This window comes from Lissotriton helveticus, chromosome 1_1, assembly GCF_964261635.1.
Source record: "Lissotriton helveticus chromosome 1_1, aLisHel1.1, whole genome shotgun sequence".
NCBI lineage: Eukaryota > Metazoa > Chordata > Amphibia > Caudata > Salamandridae > Lissotriton > Lissotriton helveticus.
Genome location: NC_136057.1, coordinates 501,685,932 through 501,708,134, shown reverse-complemented (window position 1 = coordinate 501,708,134; position 22,203 = coordinate 501,685,932). Strand labels below are relative to the sequence as shown.

The 22,203-nt window shown below is 45.7% G+C and overlaps 1 protein-coding gene across 1 annotated transcript in view; it reads right to left on the bottom strand.

Annotated features, from left to right (window-relative positions):
* The window catches only part of PRMT8 (protein arginine methyltransferase 8), a 755,104-nt gene that overhangs the window by 382,816 nt on the left and 350,085 nt on the right, over positions 1-22,203 (bottom strand). Inside the window, exon 2 of the mRNA XM_078654149.1 lies at positions 16,291-16,476. Within this exon, the coding sequence (XP_078510275.1) occupies positions 16,291-16,476 (186 nt within the window). The remainder of the gene's footprint in view (positions 1-16,290; positions 16,477-22,203) is intronic.

Here is a 22,203-nt window from a genome sequence, read left to right as displayed (position 1 = left end):
GAGCAGAGAGTAGGAAGCAACACTTATGTGGATATTAGGGTGACTATTGAATGCACTTTGTCATAATAGAATCTTGCTCATATGAATGCAGAACATTTGGATAGAATTTTCCCAGTGTTGCTCTTGTTTATTGACAGTCTGTAGGTTTAACCTATTTTCAGAGTGAATGCAATAGATATAACTCCAGTACTTGTCCCAAATCCTTATACCTAGGAGGAACTGTTGGGTTGATTTGTCCCTCTATGTCAAAATTATAAACTTCAGTGTACTGTCAACGAAGTTCCCTTAGTACAAATATTCTTCACAACTGTGTGCTGTCTCTTTATAGCACTCCCCCAGGAATTGGTCACTAGCCTTTTTTCTTTTTCATTTAGGCTCTGGATTCGGGTAACAGAAACTTGGGTGGTTGGTCCTCGGAGCTCCAATACACATGACCCTAAGAACAGAACTGCAGCAGATCATCTAGAGATGAGGGACCCATCCTACGAAGCGCAAATAAAGGCATTGCAGCGACTTCTGGGCATTGTTAAAGTACTAAATTACACCTAAAATGGCCTCCTCCAAAATGTGAGGATTATATGATCCCGCATTTGTGAGATTTCATGAGAACTTGTGCAGAGGGTCAGATTGCCTGGTGAGGACCACGAGCCTGAGTATGTTAAGACACAACCAAGAGAGTGTTTATCTAGAGAAGAGACCATGTAAAACACAGAATCGGCCTGTAAAGAAGCATTGTCTTGGGCTATGATTATTATTACTATTATTACTATTATTATTATTATTATTATTATTATTATTATTATTATTATAAAAAAAAGTATTGTATATTGCTCAGTTACCCAAACAGGGTTTCCCGGCACTTGGGCATCAGGTCGGGTCTTAGAACATCCAGGTCTTCACTTCAGGTTTTTGTGAAAGAGAGTCAGTGATATGCAACTTCTCAGAGACTCAGTTATGGTATTCCACAGCACAAGTATGAGAAGGAGCAACCTCCCTTATGTGCCAGTTTGACTTTAGGGACTGTGCAAAGGGGCAGGTTACTTGAAAGTAGTGGACAGGTGTGCTGATAGGGTGCCACAAGTTCTTGTAGGTACCATGGACTAGCACTTGACCTGGCCTTTTGCACGTAGCATAATGCTTTAAACTGTATCTGTTTTTCGACTGTGACCAATGAATCTCTCAGATATGGCCTGACACAGAGGCATGTTTAGGGAGTCGTTATAGAAGCCTGGAGGCAGCGTTCTGTACTACTTGATGATGTACAGTAGAGGCCTTGTCTGTCCCTAGACAGAGCATTTTTCAGTTGGCCATTCTTGATAAGATTAATGCTAGAATAACCGTCCTTTGGGCTGATAAAATCCAGATAATTCTTTTCAGCCATTTCAGGACCATAAAACAAGTTGGTGCTACCTTGACCACCTAAGGCTTCATCAACAACTTCTCATGCACCCAAAAGTCAAGGTTTTTTACCTTGGGTTTTGGTTCAGGAAGAGCACTCAAGGCTTCTGACCAGGGCTGCGGGCAAAAAGGAAGGGGTTTCTTACCCAGCAATTATACTTTGGTCTTATCGCCATCGAGTTGGAGCGAATAACTGTTCATCCAAGTAACAATCATACCCAGGCAGGAGTTCAAGGCCTGAGAGTTGTTGCCCTAGCAGATGACACGGAAAGGATAATTTGAGTGTCATATGTGTAGGAGAACAGGGTAAGGCCAGAGCTTTCCACCAAGTTTGCAATTGTGAGGAGATAGATATTAAATAACATCAGACTTAGGGCTGATCCATGAGGAACTCCAGAGGCAAGGGTGTGTGGTTTGGATGAAGCACTGGCCAAAAAGCCTTGGAAGGTGCAGTCTTTTAGAAAAAAGGTAATGGAGGATTAGGCTTTCTTTGAAGACCCAAGCTCAACAATTTCTCTGGTAGAATGGTGTGTTGCACAGTATCAAAGACTGTGCTAAGATCGAGTAAAATCAGTGCGGCCATCCCATCCTTAGTCAGAAGGCATTTTAGATGTTCTATGACTCCCAAAAGGGCAGATTTGGTACAGTGGCCTGCTCTGAACTTTGAGGATCCAATACATTTTGAGAATCCACAAAGGTGGGTAGTTGTGTGTTAAAATGTTTCTGTATAATTTTGGAAAAGATGGGAAGCATCGAAATTGGTCTGTAATTTGGCTAATTGGAGGGATCCAGGTTAGGCGCCTATAACAGGAGCAGGACCATCCTGTGCTTCCATGCCTGTGGAATGTGTCCCTCTTGTAGAGAAGAGTTGAGGAGCCCTTCCAAAAGAAGTATGAGATGTGGGTCCAATGTGCTAAGCTTGGCTGGAGGAAGAGGGTCTCACAGGGAGCAATACTTTATTGATTGAAGCAAAGAGAGACAAGCATTTACAATGCAATAGGGCTTGCAGCATTAAAGTTTGAGTTATTGGCATTGTGTATGACAATGCGTTGCATACATTTTCCGAAAACTCTGAATTGGTGTATAAAGATGATTTGCAAACTGTCATATGTTGAGTGAGGGTGTGTGAGGGTGTGTGAGGGTGTGTGAGGGTGAAAAAGGGTGTGTGAGGGTGTGGGGGTGTGAGGGTGTGGGGGTGTTGGGGTGTGAGGGTGAGGGGGTGAGGGGGTGATAGGGGGGTGAGGGTGTGGGGGTGTATGGGGGTGAGGGGTGCGAAGGTGAGGGGGTGTGAGGGTGATGGGGTGTGAGGGTAAGGGGGTGTGTGAGTGGGTGTGTGAGGGTGAGGGGGGTGAGGGTGTGAGGGTGAGGGCGTGTGAGGGTGTAAGGGTGAGTGAGGGTGTGTAGGTTTGAGAGGGTGTGAGGGTGAGGGGGTTTGAGGGTGAGGGTGTTTGAGGGTGAGGAGGTGTGAGGGTGAAGAGTGAAGCATTGTGCAGCGTGCACATAGTAAGGGTGATGCAGTACCCCCAAAATAAACATGCTGGAATTCTGAAAATAAATGAGCAATAAAATGCTTTTACATTTTTTTTTTAACTTGTCATATTTGCTGCGCTTTAAAAGATGGTCAAATGTCAGGCTTTTTTGGAAAGTTGGTACTTGTTGTTTTAACGTGGAGTGTCGAGTTTACTTTTCTTTCTCCGAATGTAAAGATAGAGGATTTTGTAAAGCAAACTGACAATCTTGCTGGGAAGCAGGGAATGAAAAGAAAGGCTAAATTATGCCAGTTTGTATTTTTTAAAAATAACAATTAAATACCTATAAATGCACCAAATATTTCAAGCCATATCAGCAGTTGCGGCGTAAGACGTAAGCAAAAACGAAACCGTGGCCAAAAACGAAACTTGCCGTGGGGCGGGACTTCCGTCTTTGGAAGCCCGCGCCCACGGAGTGGCTGGCCAGAAAAGCAGTGCTCGTGACACGGGGCTCCCATGCCCGAGGGAGAGCCCCGCGGAGGATGCATTAGTCCGGAGTGGCGGTAAGTGGGGTTGGGGGGAGGGGGATGCCCGTGTGTGTATGGTGCGCTGGTGTGTGTGGGTATGTGTGTGACGGCGGGGGTGTCTGTATGCGTTGGTGCATGTGCTTGTGTGTAGGTGCGCCTGTGTGTGTGCGCATGCGTGCAGGGGGAGGTGTGGCTGTGTGGTACAGCTTTCCAGGAGAGGAGACAGGAGCTGGGCACAGCGAGCGCGTTCACGTGCGGGTGGTCCGCTCAATTCCGAGCGCGCGTCCAGCTCCTGTCCCCTCTCCTGGAAAGCAGACTCGCTCACGATAGGGTCTCTGGCGAGACCGCGCTTCGCGCGGTTAACGCCACAAGCCCTAAAAAAGGAAGGAGTCCATCGTGGCCCATGAGTTCATTTTCTGACAAGCTTGTGCATCGTCCAAGATGTCTGCCTCCTCGGTAGGAGAGTGCATCCATAAGCTGATACTAGGAGTGCTATCGTCCGACTGAGATTCTTTCATACGAGCAGCCTTCAGAAAGTGTTGAATGTCAGTCACCGTTTAAACAATAAAGTGGGCCTACTCCTCATAATGTAACTGTGTCAGTACAGGAGAAGGACATACGTTGCTCTGACCAGAGAGTTCCTTAAACTACTCTGAAGAGTGTTTTAGAGCAGTTTTGAGCTGTAGAGATTTTATCTGAAGAGTGCGTGGCCCGAGCATATCTGCAACGCCAATGTGAATAATGTACATTCAACATTAATGTGACTACAGTATATTTTAATAACCCTTCTGAAAAATGACTAAAATTATGGCAAGGCCACCCTTCCCCATTTTGAATTGATAAATTTACAGAAAAAACTTTCATCCCTAGTATTTCATTCTACTAAATCAAAAACTCCCTTAAAGTTTATTTTAAAACTCTCAAATTGTGTCTAACATAATAAGTGGTAAAGGTACAAAATGTATGAGAATGTCATACAGTATTACTTTTATTCCTAAAACACTTTAGTGTGACATATAACGTGTGACTACCAGCCTTTATGATTGATGTATACTAGGATTCAGTTTTGAAAAGGCAATTCACCATAAGTGTGATTATTTCTTCTAACCAGAATATATTGTGGGTGGATAATTACCATTGAATTTATTATTGATTATACCATACTAGATTTTAAAATTAGTTAGTAATGGTGTGTGATCATGATGTAATTCTTACTCGAGATCAATCTGGATTGTTCAGCAAAATGTTCTAAATAATTAAAGAAAACTGAACACGAAATATATTTAGAAAATGGTTTATAACTTTTATAATTCATGAAGGGTAATATTCAATCTCTATTAAGGAGTAGAGAATAGCTCTAGAGGCTATACCAGCCGTGCCTCCATCTTAGAATGATCTCACACCAGAAAACACTTGGAGGGAAAATGGCTCAAGCCTTCTACAGTGATGGTAAGCCAAGGTGACTACACGCCGGTCAGTGCAGCTTGCATGATGTAGATGCAATCTGCTATTGGTCTCACAGGGTGGCATCGGGGCTAACAGGCTCCCAGTCTTGAGCACAGCATCTGTTGTTAGGCATTGTATGCCATGCTGTCTAATTCACCATTGCAGGTGTGAACACACATCGTATCTCACTACATGCAGCATGTGTTAGCTTAGCTATCAGACTCTCTCACCACACACTGCCTGTCTCACCACACCTGCATAGTAATGCATGTCTCACCGAATACTGCCTGTCTCATCACAGCCGTATAATGCTGTATGTCTCACCATAGCCACATGTTACACAAAGTACTGCAGGGTCTCAGCGCTGAATAACACACACCAGGCGCTGGACACAACATACTAGTCTTCTCTCACCATACAGAGCCCATCATGCCCATCTTGCACTCTGTGTGCTCCACATTCTGCATGCTTGTTTCACCACACACTAATCTTCTTGAAGCATGCATGCGAATTGTAGTCACAGTTCTTCTAATCAGGAAGCCCACCCTTCATTTTTCAATGGACCCAACAGATTTGCGTGCCAGTTGCTTTTCAGTTAAAAGTTCGGGCTGACGCATGTTCATGAGTAAGAACCTTCAATCTAACTGTGGCCTGCCAGATGTGAGGGTTCGGTGGAATAATAATGGATTTACTGCGAGAGAAGAGCCATTCTGCATTCTTCAGCAGTAATACAAAGGATCACAGTGGGTTTGCGTTATTTGGGCTGCTCACAGCAGTCTCTACCATTGTTACCAGCTGGCAGCTGAATGAAAGGGTTCTGGCTGGCACAGATCAGACTTCTGAGAGCAGCGCAACCACCCAAGGGTAACATCCCACGGTTCCCACCCAAGGTTAACATCCAAATCACAAACCAGACGCCCACACATGTGGGGATGGGACCGCAGCTGACTGACAAAAAGTAACACGTCCTCAAGACTAGGACAACAAATTTGGAGGCAGTGTGTATTCATAAATATGTTTTCCTTAACTTGCTCCAAAAACCCTGAAATCCTAAAGATGGCAACCTAGACAACTGGCAGCACTGCAAGGCCATAATGAAACCTGGTGCGCTAAACACATGGCAGCTATGTATAAACCTGAACACTGGCGGCTCCTCCGCTAAGGCGGAGGAGCGTCGCCCCACTGCTCTTCGACAGCAGCGTCCCGTTAAGGTTAGAGTAGTGAGGTGGTGGGACCAGGTGAGTGGGATGTCGACAGACGACAACCAGGGGAAATTAATTATTTATTTCATTTTGCCTGGTGATAGAGCGGCATGTTATTTTGAAATTGTAGGGGTGCATTTTGCAATGCAGGGTGCACTACAAAATTCGTTTTATTAATTAAATTGGTTATTTACCTTTAATTATCCATACTCCAGTTTTTGCACCCCCCACCCTGGCCCTCCCCCGCCCCGCCCCGCCTCTCCGACCAACCGAAACTCCCTCCACAGGCCGTGGCTGTTTGGATGGAGCTGAAGTTTCATTGGAAAAATACAGGAGAGAAGACCTGCTGAAGGGGGGTGTTTAGGGCGTGTTTAACGTTTTTGGGATTTTGTACTAGGGACTGTACCCCGAGGGTGGAGAGAGGAGAAGGCTAGAGGGGAAGCAAGAAGGAGCATTTTAGAACGAGCTCTGTAGCCATGGAAAGTGAGTGTACTTCTTGGGAAGTCTTCACTGCTGACACCTTTTCTCTTGCCTGTGTGGGAATGTTAAGTAGGGATGTCACCTTAGAGTTAGTGTAGGGACAGACTAATATTCTATTCTTTCCTTTGGGCGAATACAGCAAAGACTTCAAGCAGGGATTATCATCATTGCCTGACGCTTTTGGAATTAACACTGATAATAATCCTGAGTCGTATGAGACTTCTGCATAGGGTTATGTTTGTATTAGTGCCCGTCTATTTTCTTAACCTCTTGCTGAGGGATGTATGTCGTTACGCATGCTTTTTCCACACATGCCTTTACAACGCAGGTTTTACAACGCAAGTCGTTACAACGACTTGCGATGGGGTGCGCTGGATAGTGAATAGTTTAATTTACTATTCCAACACCGGTCCCCATGGATAGTAGGGAAGGGTTTGGATAGTAAATTAAACTATTCCCTATCCTGCAGCGCCCTCCAGCGCAAGTCGTTGTAACGACTTGTGTTGTAATTCCTGCGTTGTAAAGGTACTGCGTGGAAAAAGTTTCGTTGTAAAGGATGTTTCCCCTTGCTGAGGTACCTGTATGTCCAGTTATTTTTGGCTTTGTAATAAACCTTTAAAAATGGATTTTGTAGTCAGTGGTACTTTAAATTGGATTGATTTGGTTTTATACAAAATGTTTGTGAATTTGATGTACTTCCCTTTACACTTTTTAGCAGACTAAAAACGGTCCAGTCGACCAGGGATTCTAAAGATTGGTAAAATAAAGAAAATCTAGATAAGAACCTGCTGCGACACTGGTCATGGTCCGTCAAAATCCCCCTCACCCGGCCCCATCATTTTTACCTGTATGGGCCGCGGCTGCTCTTTGAGCAGTGCAAACATTAAAAATAAAATGATAATAACAGGAGGTTATTATAATTTTATTTTTACTTGCGGTACTCTGAGTCAGGTCGGGGCAGGGCGGGACGGGGTGGGGCGGTGCTGAGCTCGCCACCGTGAGGAGTGGTTTGCGCTCCCTAAATGCGCATGACTGTTTGGCTGGCCCTCTTGGTCTGGCCAAACAGTCATGCGCACTTAGCATGTTCTCCACCTGGCTGTGTTGCACACCCCGATGGAGAACATGCCAAGGCTCCCAGGCACTACGTGAGCGGCCAAACAGGCCACTCAGACCAATCACGACGCTGCTCATGCATTTCTCCTAACTTTCAGACCAATCACGGCGCTGCTCATGCATTTCTCCTAACTTTCTTCAGCCGAAACAGAAACACCCAGGCTCCCGGGCTGGGAGAGTCTGGGAGCCTGGGTGTTTCTGTTTCTGCTGAAGTTTCAAGTGAGGATGGAGGAGAGGTGGCATGGGCGGCCGAAGGTAAGTTTATTTGTTTTCACTACCTCCATTCTGAGGCAGCTACCACTGACCCTGATGTGCATTCCAAATGGCTACCTTTTGCTTGCACACTTTAACTGCACACTTGATTATCTATTTTAATCACTAGAAATAGGGGGGTGGCCACGGACATCTAAGGTTCAGAGGGAAAGTATGTTTAGGAATAGATTTTAAAAAGGTTCCATAATCTCTTTTCATAAATAATTAAGAGCGTTTCCAAAACTTAGGGCCATATGTATCAAGCAAATTCGCATTCGCAAACGCCAAAATTCACAGAATTTCGGCGTTTGCGAATGCGAATTTGCTAAATGGTATGTATTAAGGAAAATCTGGTGCAAAACAAGGAATCGCAAAATTTGCGATTCCTTATTTTGCATTTGCATTTAAGGAATTGCAAATTTTGCGATTCCTTAAATGCAATGTATGAAGCAAAAAAAAATTTAAATTGTCCTTAAGGAATCGCAAATTACCACCAACTTCAAGTTGGTGGTAAGTTGCGAATTCCTTGAAAAATGCACATTTTTCCATTTTCCAAAGTGCCATGTGACGCACATACATGCCCTTAGGGCAAGTATGTGCGGCACATGTGCACCCATGCTTATTTTAGGGGTACAACAGGGTGTCCTTTGGACACCCCTGCACCCTTTAAATTATTCTCAATTTGCGATTCTCAGATAGAGAATCGCAAATTGAGAATAACTTCCCATTCATTCCTATGGGCCTCCTGGCCCATAGAAATGAATGGGAAAGTATTCCTTAATTGCGATTTGCAATTTGCTAATCGCAATTAAGGAATACTAAGAATTTGCAAAAAAATTGCTAATTTGTACATACATCCCAATTTGCGATTCTGAAATTACTATTTCAGAATCGCAATTCAGGTTGAAGATACATATGGCCCTTAAAGACATACTTTACTTTCACATGCCTCCCTCCGCCTGCTGTCTCTGAAACAGGCAGGCAACACCTACAGTCCTGATAGTTAGGGCGTACAGTTGTACAGACATTGAATAGCCACTGAAGAGCTGGAAGCATTGTTTCTTGGCAGGGGGCTCAGCCTGTTACACCTCTTCAAAGCAGAACAGATGAGTTCTAACGATACACTCCGCCCTCTCCGACCCTCTTAGTCTTCCCTCTTTAGTCTCCTTCCCGTAAGCAGTGAACGAGGGCCTGGATTACACTTTTGTCCGGACTCCAAAGTGAACCTTTGCCCGCCAGTTGTGGAGGGAGGCTTTGGCTCAGATTGGCTGCGAGTTAGCCAGCCACTCCCAGCAGTGTACACTGCCAACGGGCGACATAGGTTATTACTTCCTGAGTCAATTTGATGAAAGACTGTGAAGGGGTTCTTGCATTTCCACCTGCTGGTAAGTGAAATAAATTGGGAGGAACATTATCTTAGTTTGAACAAACTTTTGACTTTTCTTGGGGCAAATTATTGCACTTGCGTAAAAACAAGTATGGACTGTCTAAGAAACGAATAGAATATCTGGGACATTTGACTACAGGGTGGGGCCAGCCAAGGATGGAAGTGTTGAAAGCGATTGATGGGGGCTCTATTCTGATGAATAAAGAGAGGTTGTTGTAATTTCTCAGGCTAAGCACATTTTATACTTTGTTTATTGATACTTTGTCAATGATAACAGATCATTTCACAAGATTGTTAAGAAAGAAAAGTACATTTAAATTGGTGGATGAAAAAATTGAGGCATTTTGATTGTTAAAGAAAACGTTGTCATAAGCACTGTTACTTCAGTCTTTTTGTTGGACTTGGCCCTTTTTGCAGGGTCATCCCCGAACTTTTTGCCTTCTTCCTAGTAAGATTGGTTTACACCTGTTTGGCGTATTTAATTGACCTATCAGTCCTTAGTAAAGTGGCATCTCATATACCCAGGGCCAGTCAATTAAATGCTACTGGTGGGTTTGCAGCGCAGATTGCGCCGCCCACCAAAGTAGCCTTTCAAACCTGTCTCAGGCCATTGCAGGGCCTGCATGCGCAGTTTACTGTCGCTGTGACGTGGCACATAAAATGGGTGCCACGTCTGTGACTCCCCTTTCACTACAGGTCAGTCACCCCTAAGGTAGGCCCTAGCTAGCCCTATGGGCAGAGTGCATTGTAGGTAACAGGCAGGACATGTGCCTTAACTGTGTGGCGTGTCTAGGTAGTGACAAACAGCCATTTTGATTTCTCACTGCTGTGAGGGTGCCCTCTCATATGAATGCATTGGGGATTCCCTGATATGTGTTTCAGTGGTAATTCCTGATCTGCGAGGAGCAGAGGAATCAAGTTTAGTATGTTTGGAAGAGTGGTAATAAATGCTGGGTAATGGTGTGTGCAGGTTTATTATCCCTATTTTGGAAATGCCACTTTGAGAAGTTGCCATTTTTGTGTGCTATATGTCTTTGTGCCTGCCTGTTGTGTATTGCATGTCTGGCTCTGGAGTGACAGGGGCTGGGGAGGTGCAGTGGCTCCAGAGGGGCTGGGTGAGTTAGAGCTAGGTTGAATAGGCCCATCTAAATTTGGAGTAGTGAGAGGAGTAGCACCTGAGACTGAATGGGACTGTGCCTGCCTTCTACAATGCTGGCTCCGCCCCCCCATGGTGGGTCAGGGGCCAGAGCCTAACTAACAAAAGGAGTTGTTGTGCACCTGAAAAGAGGGGTGTAAGTGCCCCCCAGAACTGGTTTCGACCGGGCACAGAGCTCTGTGCCAGGGGGAAGAACAAAGACAATCATGGTATAAATATTGGGGCTGTGACCACATGTGGGTGTGCTGCTGGGTGCTTACTTGAAGCCTGCGACTGGCAGGCTGCTGGACTGGCAAGAGGATCCGCCACTGGGACTTTTCCTTGGGAGCTGCTTGCTGAAGGGACTTCCCCAATGCCCAGGGACCATGTGTGCTGGCCTACTGCCTGTGCTCTAAGCCAGAGTGCTCCATTGTTCTTGGGGGGTCGGGGGGAGCCCGAAAGGAGCGATGTAGACTGCTCCTGCAAACTGGCCTAGGAGCCCCCGGTGTGTTCCACTTTGTAGGAGGGAACTTCCCAGAGTGCGGGGTTGGAGGAACTACCCAAAGACGGGCCGCATCATCTCGGGCAGCCCTGCGGGGAGAGAGGGCCGTTCATACCCTCAGCCAACATGTCCCCACTGCAGCACATGTTGGGCGCTTTGATTTTGAACCTCTAAGAGGCTCTACCTTGCTGAAAGAAGAAGTCGGAGTCCCATTGGGCTCTCATCCGGAAAATAGAAGTCAGTCGAGGAGAGCCTAACCTGGGGCGTGGCCAGCCGGAGGAGGTATTGCCGCACAAGAAGACCAGAAGTCAGGCAGCAGCTGCCTGGTTGTGTGCGGGGCTCCTGGGAGAACAGGAGAGTCCTGCATGACTACAAGCGTGGCCATAGTCCGGAGGAGATGAAGGGGACTGAGACTTTGATCCGGGTCCCACTGCTACTGTGCCTTGCCGAAGGAGGCTGATCTTGGGTGGGGACCCCCCTGGAAGTCTTGCCGCGGGAAACGTGATGCAGACTACGGAACCTCCGGGGCTCAGTGAGACCGCCCCTGTGTGAGCTGGTGAGTGTCCCGGGGAACAAAGTGCCCTTCCAAGTGTGCGGGCCATACTGTAGTGACCCAGCCCGAGGGGCCATTACAGGGATTCGCCCATGTGCTTTTGTTCCACCAATGCACTTCTCCCTATCTTTGTCAGAAGCTCGCCACTGTGGATGCACGTGGCCAAGGGCAGCTGCATATTTGGTCCGAGGGCCATATTTGTCCTATGGGCGCATTGCGGGATGAGCCCGGGACGGGACCCCCGCTTAGAAATAAGCTGACCTACGGGACAACTTCGAAGGGCATATAGGAATACCGGTTGGGGGCACGCAGATGCAGCAGGGCCCCGCCTCCGTATGAGAAGCCCCATGACATGTGGAAAACAAGCACAGGAGCACTATCTTAGGTTTCTGCTGCTGAGGAGGTAGGCCTATGGTGGGCCCGTTGGAATGGTTATGTTTTACATAATATGCTCTGTAATGCCTACTATACTGTGCTAGGCCTAAGGCCTCATGCATTGGTATGGTGGGCCTGTTATTAGTGTTTACTAAGGCACACTGCTGGGTATGATGTCGCTGAAGGTGCCCTATTGCCAGTAGAGACTGGTTGTTTCATCAACTGTGATGGTTATGCCTAAGAGGGGTCTGATGTATTGATGATGTTCGTCCTCCTGATTGATGCATAATGTGGTTTATGCCTAATGTGATTGCCTAATGTGATTGATGCATAACGTGTTTATGCTAGGTGCCTTTAACAGTAGTTACTGGTTATTTTATTACTTACCTGTTCTAATGGTGATGACAGTGGCCTGATTGGTCCTGTAATGTATATAATCCCCTTTAAAGTAACACTTATTGCCAGGTGGCGCAGTGTATATATGTGAGTGCATTCTAAGGTGTTTTATGAGTAATACAAAGGCTATTTTTTATATACCCTTGTCTGGAGTTTCTTTTGTGGTGTGCCTAGTGGGTTGCTGCTGTGTGAGTGTGTTGCACAAACGCTCTACACATTGCCTCTGGGATAAGCCTGACTGCTCTGCCAAGCTACCAAGGGGGTGAGAAGGGGTTATCTTCGGTATGTAACTCCCTTGCCCTGACTAGAGTGGTGGTTTCCGCCTGGCTGAGGTGCTTGAACAAGCCAACCAGAAATCCCATTTCTAACACTTTTGATCCCACGATAACAGTTTGTTTTACCTGGACGTTAGTGATAATTAATTAGGAGCTATGCTTGCTCAAAGTGGTAGTACTCGGGAAAGGAGTGTGGCATTTGCTTCATGTATGCTAAAACGTGTGATACAATACTCCATCATAGAGAAGGACATTTTGGTATGTGGGTGGGCTGTACAAAAACTTGGGAATCATATATGGGGTGCAAATTTATGCTCAAGACAGACCTGCACTCCTCAACTGTATGCTGAATGGAGTAATTGTACATTCAGCATGGACCACAGCTAGACTAGCCAAACATAGCACAAAACTCTTAGTGTAAGACTTTTGTGTGGAGTACTTTGCTTGAAAAGATAACAAGAAAGCATGTTTTTTTTCTTTAGGTTTACATTATTTACCCGAATTATGATGAACAGAGTGATAAGGACAATGATGTGGAATGTCTGATAGCCTCTGATGAGTTAGCCATTGGGGGGGAGAAGGAACAGAGTAGGACCATTGAGAAAGATGGAGTAATATTGAATGCGTTGAATTTCATCAAGGCCTAAAGAAACGTGTCTAGCGCAGGACCAACAAAGTTTTGCTAAAGTCTCAGCAGAGTTGTGTTTTGAGGTTGAGTACTGCAGTGAGGTGATAAACTTATGCTGCTAGTGAAAGTCGGAAGCAGTCTAGATGATCTGGTCCATAAGAGACATTGTGCAATGACTCTTGGTTAAAACAAGTTCCAAGAATCGCATTGGTGATATCAGATGTATAGGGATGTTGAGTTGAAGGTTCAGAGCTGTGGTGTGTGTAATTTGGCTGAAAAGAAGTTGAAGTGTCCTCAGGTACCTATGATATCCATTCAGCTTCCTGAAGGCCCATGGATTAAGGAAGGCATTGATTTCCTGAGGCCATTACATGTGAAGCCCGCCCGCCATCCTAATGGGGCCTAAGTGTCTACGTGCCTTTATTGTGGGGAGTGCATCGCTTGGTTAACCATATTCAGACCCCCCAGAATATTGCGGCATGGATTAGCAAATTTAGCAGCACAAATATGGAAATTTAGTGCCACATATATGGAAATTTAGCTGTATTTTTGTGGCACTTTATTTTACTCATAATCATTCATTTTCAGCCTGAAATCAATGGAAACAGTTTTAGCAGAGTATTCCACTTCGAATTAAGTATGGGCGAATTTTACGGATCTGCGGTCCGCGAATTCGCGCGAAATCACAAAAAAATCGATTTGCACTCTACTCAACTGGAGTGCTTTCTACTGGCTAATCCAGTAAGTGCTACATCGTTGGGTAAATGTAAAGTGCTTTTCCTACACTACAGCTGCGTAAAGGGCCAGAGATTTGTCTCCACTGACCATGTGTGCCTGTAACTCTGCCACCGCGCCAAAAGGCCCCGAGGTCCCTTGAGTGAGCTGTCCATCATAGTTGGGAAAGAGCGGGAAGACGTTTGATACCGCTAGTGTGTGGTGCGGGGCCAAACGGGCGGGGCTTCTATGCCTGTCACTGTCAATATGCGTCTTGTGTATAAAGGGTCAGAGAGCGAGCAGGGCAGCAGGTGAGGAGAAATCAGCCTCCTGGGCACAGGAACTACACGGGGATTGCGCTCGAGAAACTCAGGGATTCAAAGACCTCCCTCGAGTATTACAGCTAATTTTCGACAGCAGATATAGGGTAAAACCACACTTGCCCAGCCTCGACCATGCTCACTAATGTTTTGGGCTGATAAAAACGTTACTGAATTTGAGCTTCAGCTCGGGCATCTGCTTTACTTATATCTGTAAGTGCTTCCTGTTGAGGTTTAATTTTTGGCCCACAGGAAGCACTTACAGAGTTAAGGCAGGTGCCCGAGTTGAAGCTAACTTTGTAACCATTTTAGAATGGCGCCAGCAAGCTGCAATAGCTGAAGTTGCGACTTGCAAGTAAGCAGCTTCAACTCTGGCAGCTTGCCGGCGCCATTCTAAAATGGTTACAAAGTTAGCTTCAACTCGAGCACCTGCCTTAACTGTAAGTGCTTCCTGTGGGCCCAAAAAAAATCTGCCCACGAGCGAATTTGGGATTTTTTGGCAATTTCGCGAGATTCGCGGATCGCGAAATTGCCGAAAATATGCAAATTCCGCAAGCGTAACGGATTTTTGGCCCACAGTTACTTTGAATAGGCAACCTGGGATATGGAACAGAGAAAGCAGCCCACAGGTGAAGGCTGGTATCCCTTGGAAATGCAATCCTTCATTTGCTTTAGTATAGGTTCTGAGAAGCCCATCAAAGATGGCCTGGTAGCATCCCATAGGAAATGGTATGCTAGAACCTACCTTAGTGTATGCTCTTGGGGTCCAGATTGGAGGGACAGGGAGATAGCCAAATAAATTGAAATCATGCAACCAGTCACAGTATATGACCCGTGGAATCCACTTAGGAGCAGCAGAGGAGAAAATCACAATAAAGGCACTATACAACTGTGTAATACTTCAAGCCAAATTGCAAAATCCTGGAGAGTCTGGCTAGGGCTCTGACCGTTTATGTTTTCAAGGGTGAAGGGGGTGGGGGGGCACAACGTTATAACATTTGCAATGTAATAGGATTCATATTTACGTGTGTTCAAGCTATTGTCATTGTAAATGACATTGCCATTTATTTATGTTTTAAAAGCCAAAACAAATAAAAGGCATTGTGACTTCTTTTCACCTGATCTGCCCCATTGGGTTCACTGCCTGCCTCCTAAGTGTCCTGTTCTGATCCCTTGTCTCCATGGTACCCATCACCTTGCTGCCCATTAATTACCTGCCTGTATCCCATTCTGCCCCCAAGATGGTCCCTTCCTGTTTACCTTTCCTCTACTCCCTGCTTTTATCCAGCTGCCACCTCATCAACTCATATCCTGGTCTTACCTTGTCACTTCACTTGATGCCTGGAAAATGTCCTCCTATCTCTTGATTTCCACCTGCACTAGGTTCTGCCCTAAGGTGCTCACTGCTATCCCCCTCCTTCCTGCCTTTGTCCTCATCTCATCTACTTGTGCTGCCTTTTGCGCCCCAATGCCAGACACCTTTCGTCCGCCTGGCCCTTACGTGTGCCAACTCTGTTACCAGGAAGTTTGCCGCCTGCCCTTCTCTCGCCTGCCACCTACATTTGTCATGTTGCGATTACCATACCAGTTCCTTCACTGGGTTTCGCTCCCAAGATGTCATCTTTCTGCCTGAGTTTGCTATGATAAAGGCACCCTCTTAAAATGTGGAAGAAGCGCCTCCCCATGAAACTTAGTCACCAGCAGTTACTGTCTCATTGTGCGCATTGCCGATTTTGCGGGCACTTTAATAAAAATGGAGGCATTTTTGCAAAACTGCCCATTTTGCGGGCACTTTTGTGAAAATCACAGAATTTTTACAAAAGTGCTGCTTCGCTGCAAACCGCGAAATCGCGAAATCCTGGAGGATCTGCATATTGATGTCCAGTACTTCTGCCCTCTTTAGCTGGCCATGGCCTAATCGTTCATCTAATTAAAGGTAATTACCACTAGCAACTGAGGAGTGGGAATGATGGGATAGTGATTATACCTGTTTGGAGTCGGTGACCCACCCCACATCTGAATTGTGTCCTTAGTGTGAAATTCCAATAGCAGGACATTTCGAAAACTGAAGACTGTGTGAATATTTTTATCTATTACTAACCAAAAGATAAATGTTACCTCATGGATTCCAAAGTGCGCATAAGAATCAAAGTAATAATCTCTTGACGTCATCTCGTCCGGCTTCAAGAACTTCGAGATCTTTCCTCGTCCTGGGCAAGTCAGCTGTAAGGACGAGTGTAGAACAGACTGGACTGGCTTTGGAATGACCACTGGCTGGATGGGCTGAGAGGGTGCGCTGCAAATCTGAAAAATGAAGGGAAGAGTGTTTTAAATGCAACATTCTCAGAGCATTTAAACTTTACACAACAATCTGTCTGGAAAATGGTTTCAATGTCTTGTCAATTTATCAGCAAATTCCCAAATACCCCAATGAAGCACAGTCACAGAGAAATGCTTTGTACTCAAAGCTTACAAAAATAAGCATTGGCCTAGCCAATAGGTCTCGTCTTGGGGACCTTTTGTGTTGAGAAATATAGTACATTATCCTCGGTGCTGCGCCGCCAGGGATTGAATAGCTATACAATTGCTATACACTGGGTCATATAGTCTGATTCAAAAATGCGTGCTTGCCCCCAGAAACATTTATGGACACAGTCCCAGGCTTTTTAAGGCAGAAACAGGAAGGTAAATGCCTCGGTGCAAGTCAACAGCACTAAAACATTGTGTGTGAGACTGTATCCCTTGGGTATTGAACAGTCTGACAAATCAGCGTCAGGAGCAAGTTACACTTAACACAATAAGATGACAGAGTAAACACACCTCCTGTTGAAAACTATACATTGAATTTACAAGTACAATTGTTTGAGTAGTGCTTGAACCTTGCTCCACGTGAGTTCATGTTCTGCCACTGTTCACAACATTGTTTTGGAGTCTCAAAAATAATTTTACTGCATTACCCAGTCTCCACTTTAAATGATGACTTGTGACGTCTAACTGAAATGTGACTCTTATGGCACCCTCCCAGGCTTTAGAGGCCATAAAACAATAAAATATACATTTGCCTTTTCCTGTCCTGTCTTGCAAACACCATAAAGGAGGCCATCTCCTGAAAGTGCTGCTGTTCAAATACCCTCGTGTTTGTGGGAGGACACAAACTTGTGCATTACTGTAAAATAATGAAATGCACATAGAACATTTTTCTTTGAGAGTTAGCGTGTACAAGACTAATTGAGAAATCTTCACCCACAACAATACAATATTCGCTAAAAACTGTCTTCACATTTTAAGTAACTATTAGATCCTTAGGCGAATGTTTTTTTATTATTATTTTTTTTTAAAACTGTCAGCATAGTATGTCAGATGTTGGGACCATCACTTCGACTTACCCCAAAGAGACTTGGGTAGTATGCAGTACGCTATTAATACAGGAATAAAACAACTTAAACTGACCTACCAAAATTAAGAGTAGCCTAAAAAGGTATCACTGTGTGTTTTTTACACAACCAACCGAGATTTGGCTCAGCCACAACAAACTAACATGGATTTTTGAGGCAGGTCCACGAAGCTAAGCAGACATGAGGGATAAAATCATTAAACAAAAACTAGAGTATGTTAACATTAAAAGCTGTAGAAAATAATGTAATTCTGTGTGCAGAGCATAAGCCAGCCCCTAAACATATGTGCTGTGCAAAATTTGTAAAATACAATATATGGCAAGCTCCATGCAGTGATATTTTTAAATGTTATTCTGAACTAGTCAAAAAAGAAAACTTGTTTTAGACATAAAAGTGGGTGCTGGCACCTTACAGCTGAGTGCACTTTGTCATTTGACAGTGAAGTATTATCACGTTGCCAGAAAAGGAATTGATTTTCTGCCAGCACTGCAGTGTTGTGGGTGTGCTGTGCAGTAAATATGTGTTCTGAAGTAAATAAGTCTACCTTTTAATCAAAAAGACAGTCCCAGCCAGGATGCAGACTTGGGGCAAGAAGCAAATTCCACCCGCAAACTAACTTGGCCAGAGCGCTAAATTATTTGTCGCTGATTAGTGCATGAACCCTGCGCAGATGAGCATCACCGCCATTCGGACTCCTCGTTTATTCCATCAATCGGCAGGAACAGAAGCCTGCTGCAGACCAGGCTGGAGGGATTGATTTGATCTAACTGCATATTTAAGCTATTGCTTCACTGTGGAGAAGTTAAATGAAGGGTATATGAGGCAGGGGCACGAAGATAAGCAGACATTAGGGATAAAATCATTAAACAAAAAACTACAGTTTGTTAACATATATGCAGGCTCAGGGCAAGAAGTGAATTCTTAGAAGTTTGTCATTGTTTAAGCAAGCTAGGAGCTGTAAACAAGTTGTGCACCCGCATCAAACATGAACACGAAAAAAAAGAGTTGCAGAAAAAAGACACTTGAAGACAAGTGGAAACCTCCCAGTAGTTAGTCCCTACTCCATGGACGTGACCAAGCAGTGAAAAGGAGGAACAAATAAAGAGATAAAGTACTACCAAAGGAGCGATTTTTAACATTACAACGAATGACTAAAAGTCAAGGGACTGGCTGCAAGCCCACAAACTGATTACAGCATGTCTCTAAGAGACAGCGCAATCGCTGCCTAAGCTCAACCTAATAACAGTAAATAATTTCCTTAAATGGCAATTTCAGGTGACCACGAAAATGCTTTTCACAATCACTTTTTTTCAGTCAGATTTTTCTGAACTAGCTACATTTTCATCTTTTAAACAATTGAGAGGTTTAAGTTGGGTGCAGATAAATGCCTCTGCATTGCAGGAAGGAACGAAAGACATGTCAAACTAAAGCGCAGAAAGATATGATGAGAAACAGAAAGAACTGCAGAAAGTCGTTGGAAGTGTGAGGGAGCATAAGCCTGGGAGGATTAGGTTTGGAGGGCGCTGGCTAAAGAAGATGGAATAAAATAACAAGAGAGGGACAGAAAAAGGTGGAGTGAGAGAAAGAGATGGAAGGCGCAAATGTTCAATGAAAAAAGGAATGGAAAAGAAATGCAAAGCTGATCGAAAATTAGAATACTTGGTGCAATGATTTTTGGAAAGAAGAAGGGAATGAAAGAATAAGTAACATTAGCGGAACAGTAGTTCATAAAAAACAAATAATAAGACAACATTAAAGATTGTTAAATATATATATAATATGAAATGGCTGTGTTTGAAAAATGGTTAATCAGCCTCACAAAAGCATGAAATGTTTTAAAACATGTCTGAAACCTTTAATCCAAAGCTTGTTTCAGGAACTGTAAAGTGGAAAATCTGTGTACTTTATTAAAATGCACGCCATGTGTCAGTAACATTTTAACATGTAATGCACGTCCTTCTGCCTTCTAAAAATAGACTCTGTCAGTATTGCTCTTAGGCACGCAGCAGTCACCTCTAAATCTTGTACAGAAAATTGTTAACATTTCATTTTCATTTCTTGCAGGGATTCTGTTTTTTTAACATTGCTCCAGCGCTTGTTCCTGCTGATCCTTTAATGACATGTATTTTCACATGACCTTTCTAATGTTAATTCCTTTTACTCACAGTATAACACATCACATGAAGTCTTTTTTTCTTTGGCATTTATATCGTTATAATGTTCACATTTGTGTCCTTACGCTTTGGTTGTTCAAAGAGGACTTGCTTTTCTCTTTGTTGCCATATTGTTGATAAGAAAAGCGTTCATCCATAATAAAGGCAATAAAGTAGTTTGCACACCTAAGTTCAGAACAGATGTGCAAATGGCATGATTTAGAGGGTAAATTTAATTTCAAGAAACACGACTTTACACTCCTAATTCGATGTCGTGTCGTTAAGAGTTATCCCTCCCAAAGCTGAATAATAAAAAAAAAAGTTAGCCAGTGAATTTGCTCTTGGCCAGAGATTTTCACACACATTACACAATGCCCTACAGGAAACCTTGGTGAACTTCTGACATCACCATCTGACATCCATATTCAGATCTAGACCCCATCCCCAATAATTACCAACACCTAGAGGGAAACCATCTCTTTGTTTTTAGGCAGTATTGGTTTTGCCATGCTCACTGTACACAACTGTGCCTTCTAAATACCGGAAACCAGACAATTCTTGCCCTGGAGGAAAATGTTAGTCCTTTTCACAAAGTTGGCCATCAGTACATCAAATACAACTGGGATCCTGGCCTGATCGAACTAGTACAGTCAACCGTGAACTACACTCATTTTTTTTCTATTTTGAATCCCCCAAACTCATCAGAGACAGAAACCGCTTCAATCAATCAATCAATCAATCAAGGCATTTATATAGCGCACTACTCACCCGGAGGGTCTCAAGGCGCTGGGGGAGGGGGGCCGCTACTGCTCGAACAGCCAGGTCTTGAGTTGCTTCCTGAAGGCGAGGTGGTCTTGGGTCAGGCGGAGGTGGGTCGGAAGGGAGTTCCAGGTCTTGGCGGCCAGGTAGGAGAAGGACCTTCCTCCTGTGGTGGCTCTTTGGATGCGGGGGACGGCGGCGAGGGCGTGGCTGGTCGATCGAAGCTGGCGTTTGGGAGCGTAGAAGTTGAGCCGGCTGTTGAGGTATCCTGGGCCTTGGTTGTGTAGGGCTTTGTGTGCGTGGGTGAGGAGCCGGAAGGTGATTCTCTTGTTGACCGGGAGCCAGTGTAGGTCTCTCAGGTGTCCGGAGATGTGGCTTCGGCGGGGGATGTCTAGGATGAGTCGTGCTGAGGTGTTCTGGATCCGCTGGAGTCTCTTCTGGAGTTTGGCGGTGGTTCCGGCGTAGAGGGAGTTGCCGTAGTCCAGACGGCTGGTGACGAGGGCCTGGGTGACCGTCTTCCTGGTCTCGGTGGGGATCCATCGGAAGATCTTACGTAGCATGCGCAGGATGTTGAAGCACGACGAGAGACACCGTTGACTTGTCTGGTCATGGAGAGGGAGGAGTCCAGGATGAAGCCCAGGTTGCGTGCGTGGTCTGTTGGTTTGGGTGCGCTACCCAGGGCGGGGGGCCACCAGGAGTCGTCCCAGGTGGAGGGTGAGGATCCCAGGATGAGGACCTCCGTCTTGTCCGAGTTCAGTTTCAGGCGGCTGTTCGACATCCATTTGGCTACGTCTGTCATCCCTTCGTGCAGGTTGGCTCTGGCGGTGGTGGGGTCGTTGGTGAGGGATAGGATCAGCTGGGTGTCGTCGGCGTAGGAGATGATGTTAAGGTTGTGCTGGCGTGCGATGGCTGCGAGGGGGCTCATGTAAACGTTGAAGAGTGTTGGGCTGAGCGAGGAGCCTTGCGGAACGCCGCAGATGACTTCGGTGGCCTCTGATCTGAACGGGGGAGGTGGACTCTCTGTGTCCTTCCGGCGAGGAAGGAGATGATCCACTCCAGTGCCTTCTCCTGGATTCCGACGTTGCTGAGGCGCTGTACTAGGGTACGGTGGCAGACAGTGTCGAAGGCCGCGGAGAGGTCCAGGAGGATGAGGGCCTCTGTTTCTCCGTTGTCGAGCAGGGCTCGGATGTCATCGGTAGCTGCGATCAGGGCGGTCTCGGTGCTGTGGTTGGCCCGGAAGCCAGACTGCGAGAGGTCGAGGGAACCGTTCGTCTCGAGGTAGGCGGCCAGTTGCTTGTTGACGGTCTTCTCGATGACTTTTGCCGGAAACGGGAGTAGCGAGATGGGGCGGTAGTTCTTGAGGTCGGTGGGGTCGGCTGATGGTTTCTTGAGTAGAGCGCTGAGTTCGGCGTGTTTCCAGCTCTCCGGGAAGGTGGCGATGTCGAAGGAGGTGTTGATGATGTCCCGCAGGTGGGGTGCGATGACAGCGTCGGCCTTGTTGAAGACGTGGTGAGGGCAGGGGTCTGTCGGAGATCCGGAGTGGATGGAGTTCATCGTGCGGATGGTGTTTTCGGTGCTGATCGGGGTCCAGGCGCGGAGGGTGGTGGTGGGGGGCGGTGGTTCGGTCGCGGCGTGCGTCGGTTGGGTGCTGAAGCTGTTGTGTATGTCCGCGATCTTGTTGTAGAAGTAGGAGGCGAGGGAGTTGCAGAGGTCTTGCGAAGGGG